The sequence below is a fragment of the Ceratotherium simum genome, chromosome 37 (assembly GCF_057802395.1).
Source record: "Ceratotherium simum simum isolate JZ-2026a chromosome 37, ASM5780239v1, whole genome shotgun sequence".
In the NCBI taxonomy this organism is placed as follows: Eukaryota; Metazoa; Chordata; class Mammalia; order Perissodactyla; family Rhinocerotidae; genus Ceratotherium; species Ceratotherium simum.
In genome coordinates this window covers 591,807-597,806 of record NC_141936.1, presented here as the reverse complement: position 1 = coordinate 597,806, position 6,000 = coordinate 591,807, and the positions used below count along the sequence as shown (strand labels likewise).

At 49.3% G+C, this 6,000-nt stretch overlaps 1 protein-coding gene across 1 annotated transcript in view; it reads right to left on the bottom strand.

Moving 5' to 3' along the window:
- Nucleotides 1-984: 984 nt before the first annotated feature.
- The window catches only part of LOC101390058 (contactin-associated protein-like 4), a 166,777-nt gene continuing 161,761 nt past the window's right edge, over nt 985-6,000 (bottom strand). Inside the window, exons 22-24 of the mRNA XM_087424542.1 lie at nt 3,992-4,210; nt 3,660-3,731; nt 985-2,012 (exon numbers count right to left, since the gene is read on the bottom strand). Of these exons, the coding sequence (XP_087280668.1) occupies nt 1,819-2,012; nt 3,660-3,731; nt 3,992-4,210 (485 nt within the window). The 3' untranslated portion in view covers nt 985-1,818. The remainder of the gene's footprint in view (nt 2,013-3,659; nt 3,732-3,991; nt 4,211-6,000) is intronic.

The following is a 6,000-nucleotide window of genomic DNA, read 5'->3' as shown; positions in this document are numbered from 1 at the left end:
GCACGTGATGCATCGATGGGCTTTCGTGCAGAAGATGAGCAGTGGTGGCATGTGGCCCCCTGTACGTCCTCTTGAGACATCGGGCACCCATGAGTCCCCCTCACTTGTAAACACTGCCAGGAGGTCACCACGTCTGCACCCAGCTCTGCATTGTCCAACTTACCATCTCTCTCTCGATGTTACAGATGGGGCTATGTGTGCACCATTCACTAAGATTTGTCCTTCTAAAGTGACTGTATTAGTTGAGAACCTTAGATTTATAGGAAAAAAAAATCAACAAGTGCTAGCATATAAGAAAGGATAGCAATTTTTAACAGACAAATTAAGACAAAGGTAATGTGGAAAAAGACACAGAAAAGTAGGTGAAATCGACAGGAAACAGCAACATGGAGGTCAGGCATTTCTTCTCCTTCCCGATGTGGACACGCTCCAGGAGCCCTACACGCGGGCCTGGGGTGAGTGGGTGCATGGAGCGCATCTTCTGTTAATTAGTTCTATGGGACCCAACTGCAGGCTTCCTGTGATGGTTTTATTGGGGCTCCAAAATTAATGACCAGACAGTTTCCTTGGAATCATCTGTCCCCTGTTGCTCTCCTGGTCTGCTCCCCAAGAAGGTCCCACTGGTTTTGGGAGCTCTGAGACATGAACCTCCACATCCTGGAGTTGAGACAAGAACAACGGATTTCAGGGTTGTTCTGGCTGTTCAGGTTGGGGCGTGGCTGTATCTCATAGTCAACATGTGTAGGATTTTTGTGACCAGTTGGCCAAGCACGTGGGAGTTTGTGCCGGAAACAGTTCAAACTTTAGAAAAGGAAATGTGATTCGCAGAGTAACTTGCTCTCTAATATGTGAGAAAGATGCTCCATGGAATACAGTCTCAGGAGAGCAAAGAAAAGTTGGGGAGACCTTTAGGGGAAATCCAAGCCAACAAACGGCAAAGAAACAGAAGAATTTACCATGACAAAGAAAACTGACAAATCACCAAGAGTTTAGGGAAATAAATTTACTATTACGTATCATTCAGGTATTGCAGATGCAAAAAAAATACGTTTTCAGTATTGAGAATTTGTGGTTCTATCTGCTCTTCAATTTTAATCAAAAAAAAAAAAACCTTTGTGAAATCAACATTAGTTGGGACACTGCCAAAAGACAATCACAGACCTTGATGACATAAGATGAAGGAAAAAAGTAAAACATGTACAGTTCGCTCTGCACCATCTGAGCGCCGTTACCTCCACTGCCGAAAATGGGCACCTAGTGTTGGAAGTATCCAAAGTCACCGTGAGCATCTGCAGGAAAAATTAAATCAAGGCAATGCAAACAAACCAGCAATGAAACCCCGACAGATGAGTGGGGCATGGCATCAATGAGCAAAGCGAAAGGCAAGAAAGGCTGTTTATTTTTGGCCACGTGGCTATGGCTCACAGAAGACACGAAGATTCAACAGAGGTGGTTGAGAAGGACGTTCAGTTCTGTGATCATGAAATGCAGCCTCAGGTCCGCCAGAGACAGATGGCTCAGAGCAAGTTTCCCTTTGAAAACCGCAGCGGCTAAGCAAGTTAAAATTCAGTTTAAAAGCACATTAGAGCATCAGAACTAACATGGATTATGACCATATCAAATTCATGGTGACATAAAATGCAGTGACTCAAACGACAGCTAAGGGATAATGCCATTGGACACTCCATGAGGCAGGATTTGCCCAGCACGATTGTGTCACAACCTGTTGCATTTGCAAAGGGGATTTCTGACCATCGGGAGCCCCGGGCGTAGGAGAAAGTCAGCCTGCAGTGAGGATGTGTCCATCCTGGCTCCCACTCAGAAGAAGTACTCCTTCTGGTTCCCACAGACCGCACTCTGCAGGCTGAGCTCACACCTGAGCCCGGCCACTGCACGGCCTTCGTTCTCTGGTGGTTTCCCCTCCTTGATTGTGTACAAGGTCTTCTGCTGGTAAAGGCGGATGGCTATGGCAGCAACGCACAGCAGGACAAACACTGCTACGGCTATGACACCTGGTGAGGGAGGGGAGGGAACGCAGCGTCAGAACATAAACCGTAACACTGTGTCCAAGTGCCCGCCAGGTTGGCTTCACTGCTCTCAGCCCAAATAAGATCATTTTCTGCCTTGGCCAAGCCCATATTCTGTTATAAACCGGGGCATCGAAGTTTCAGGGGTTTCTAGGTCAGGTTGTATCATAACATTTGAGTTCTACCAGCCTCGTACGGACTGCTCCATTTTGTGCCTTTACAATCAAATTACAATAGGATTCATTTAATGCCTCCTGAAGTAAACAGACGTATGTCTCAGACCACAAACACTGCCCATGTGGGGAAGCAGACAGGCTCAGATTAATTCAAAAGTATGGAATGCATCGTACCTTCCCAAAGTTTTCAGTACTTTTGTTAAGGAAAATAAATTGTACACATTTTAATGAAATTGTTTTTAAATAACTTGGGTATGGTGTAGTGATCTATAGCAAAATGTGAATGGTCTCTGTCAGTAAATTTATTGTAGAAATATATCAAATGTGGAAATTTATGGAATCCAAGCAATTGGAGGTCTCCCCTTGAAAATGTTTTGATGATTAAAACCAACGCCTGTGGTTCTCAACCTTGGTGAACCTTAGACAAATTTCATCAAAATCTCCAGGTGGGAGAAATCGATGATTCATAAAGCTTTTCAGTGATACTTATGCAGGTCCGAGTCTGAAAAACACTGAGCTCTATCATAGGAAAATGTTTGCTCAAGCTATCTCACCGGTGGAAATCAAATGTCAAATGGAAGTTGCAGGATTAATAAACAAGTGTAAAACGTCATTTACCAGTTACATACATTTAATGGTCGTTAACACAGGCGTTGATGTATCTTTCCATTACTGAACATCAGAAAACACAGGTACCACTGAGACAGCCATGGAAACAGAGCTCGCCGTCCCTGTGCAGGCAGTTGGAGGCCCACAGACGCCGAGCTTTGACTGGTCTAATTCAGAACATGTGCTGTGGGCACATGCTGGGCTGGGCAGAGCCTGCAGCAAGCTGAGCCCATAAAACAGTGTTTGGACAGGCTGACTCTACCCGCAGCTGCAAGAAGGCAATGAGGACGTGCTGCTGCATCTAGCAGGAAGAGGGAACAGCCTGCACCTCAGTCAGTGTTCATCGGCTGATATATATTTTGTCTCATCTTGGAAAACACAATAGAGAGATTATAATTATTTCAATGTCTCACTAGAAATCTTCGCTTTAGAGACAGAGAGAGAGGTATTTCATCCAACCCCAATATCGAGATCTGTTCTAGTTTGCAATAAAGCAAGAAGCTGGCTTTGCATATAAATTGACGGTCACCTCCCTACTGGCCAGGGCAGTCGGGCCAGAGGACACCTCCAGGATTGTAGGAGCCACACAGGAAGTTTGTCTCTTTAATTCTGGGTTGGTTTCATGGCAAGACTGGTGATGGTCAAGACTAACTTCATCTTCACTTACTGTCTGAAGACACTGAGATCTTCTGAACAGTCTGGGCAGCTGAAACAGTGGGGGCGGGGCGGCAGCTCTGGGGACCACGTCTTTGGGCCGTCGGTCACGGCGGACGGGCCTTGTTAGATCATCTGTCTCCATCTCCACCCGCCCGCACGCCCAGTTATCGGCAGGACCCCCTCTAGTCACCTCCAATCACTGCGGAGTCTCCCCTGGTCGCGTCAGCTATGGGCTTCCCCTCATCCACCGTTCCGGAATGTCCTACAGGGGGAGAAAGGAGAGTGAGGAGCGGTGAGAAATCCACAATGATAAATCAGAGAAGAATTTTCCCATAAAATTAGTTTATGTTGTTTTGACTTTCGAATCGTCAGCTTGTAGTAAGAATACTGAAAATAATTGGCCAAGGGAGATGAAGGTTGAGATTTCGGGAGCCACTGTCAGAATCTAGGCCCGCCAGACACCTGGGTCTCCATGTCATGGGGCCCTCGAGGTAGGCGCCTACCGGCCCGCGCCGCGCCCACCTGCCCGCACATGCGTGCGCTCCCGCGTGGCGCCGTCCCCGGGGCTGGCTCCACAGTCCGACGCCGCCACCGGCCCCTGCACGGACGCGAGCCCAGGGCGCCCAGGGCGCAGCGCAGCCTTCAGCGGGGCCACGCGCTCGAACTGCACCGCGGAGAGGCAGCCGGAGAAGCCCCGCGCGCCCGCCCGCGCCGTCTCCGCGTCCACGTGGCCGCTGGGCTCTGCGGGAGGGAGAGCGCTGTTAGTGGGGCACCTTAGTGGGACGCGGTTAGTGGGGTGTGGTAGTGGGCGTAGTAGTGGGGCGCCTAGTGGGGCGCGGTTAGTGGGGTGTGGTAGTGGGCATAGTAGTGGGGCGCCTTAGTGGGGCGCGGTTAGTGGGGTGTGGTAGTGGGCATAGTAGTGGGGCGCCTTAGTGGGGCGCGGTTAGTGGGGTGTGGTTAGTAGGGAGCATTAGTGGGGCGCAAAGAACACTTCAGCATCTTTATTTAGTGTGTATAGTTCGTGTTTCCAAGCAGGTTATCATTATACATTTAGATGAACTGCGGGTGTAAGGGTGTGTTTGTCCCTAAAGGGACGATAGGTCCCCCCACTCACGCTGCGCCCTCTCCTCATCTTCTCTGCTCTGGGCTTTCATTTGTGTTGACGGATCAGAGCAGTTCCTTCTGAGGGTCTGAAGGGAAACTTCTTGGTCCCCTCAGAGCATCCTGCTCCAATGCTGCAAGGGAGAGTGGCGCCAGCCTAATGCTCTGGTCTTTGTAACTTGTTTGCACCCGGAAGCATGTCTGGCTTTCTCTATGATTGCAGGTCATACATTTTATCCGACCTGACTGGGCCATGCGGACCTCAGGGACGCCTGGGGCCAGTACACTGGGGTTTGCTTCAGCTTAGGAAATGCTCTGCCGCTGCTTGGCAGTTCTCTGCCCTCCTGTGGTTCCAGCTGGCCTTCCTCCGCCTGGATCCTCCTCCACATGCACGTTGTGCTCTCAGGTTTTCAATGTGGTTTCATACATTTTCGGGCACTCTAATCCAGCGTCAGCCAGGACTCTTCTCCTTTGGTACATCTGCTGACTCTTCAGCTGCAGTTCCTACAAGTTCTTCTACTACTTTCCTCAAATCTCATGTTCTTTCGCCTGTCCCTCTGACAGCTTTGTTTTGTAGGGACTGTGGTGGATATTCTCCTCCCTCTCACTATGAGTCCCTTGGGTGTGGGGTTGTTTTTCCTGGAATGTGGCCGCTACTCTAGCACATGTCCCCTCTGGCTGCAGTGTCACTGAGGGATATCCTCAGACCCCTCTGCCCGACTCTTAGATTGTGCCCAGATCCTTGGAGACAGAACGTGTGCACCACGGGGGCCCAGGATCCACAGACAGGCCTTCTCCAGTGACCCCAGGGGGCAAGTTCTGCCCCAGTGGCTTCTCCGTGCTCCGCTAGGTTCCCTCCAGTCCAGGGGGAGATGCCCACAGGAGCTGACTCGCCCCGTCCCCACCTGCTTGCTGGCCAGGCTGACCTAATGATTGTGCTGGAAAGAGGCCAAAATGGGTGTCTTCCCTGTTGATGCCTGGAGTTGCACCACTAATGCTTTCTTTAGCTTAAACCTCTTTTCGTCATTAATGGATACGTATTTGCACATCTGTATATCTGTACATGTTTTGTAAGACATACGTACTTGGAGAAACGTGGAGGAGGGCTGCACGTGCTAGTGCTCGCAGCTTCATCGGTGTCTGTCCTTCAATGTCTTTTGCTCTCTTGAGAGATCAGGCTCATGACGGGATGAAATGGGGAAGGTGCACAGGGATGGGATGCGAGAGGGGTTTGGGGTGATCGCCTGGAAGAGTGGAGTGGTGGAATGACCATGGGGCTAAGGACACGTTTCATCTGTTTCTTGACTTTCAGTAGAACTGGTTAGGTTATTTCAAGTGAAAACATTACTATTTTTGAATCTTTCTCTCTTAAGAAAAAAATCTTTCTACTGTTTCTAACTCTTGAGAATAAAATCAAATTTCTGAAATCT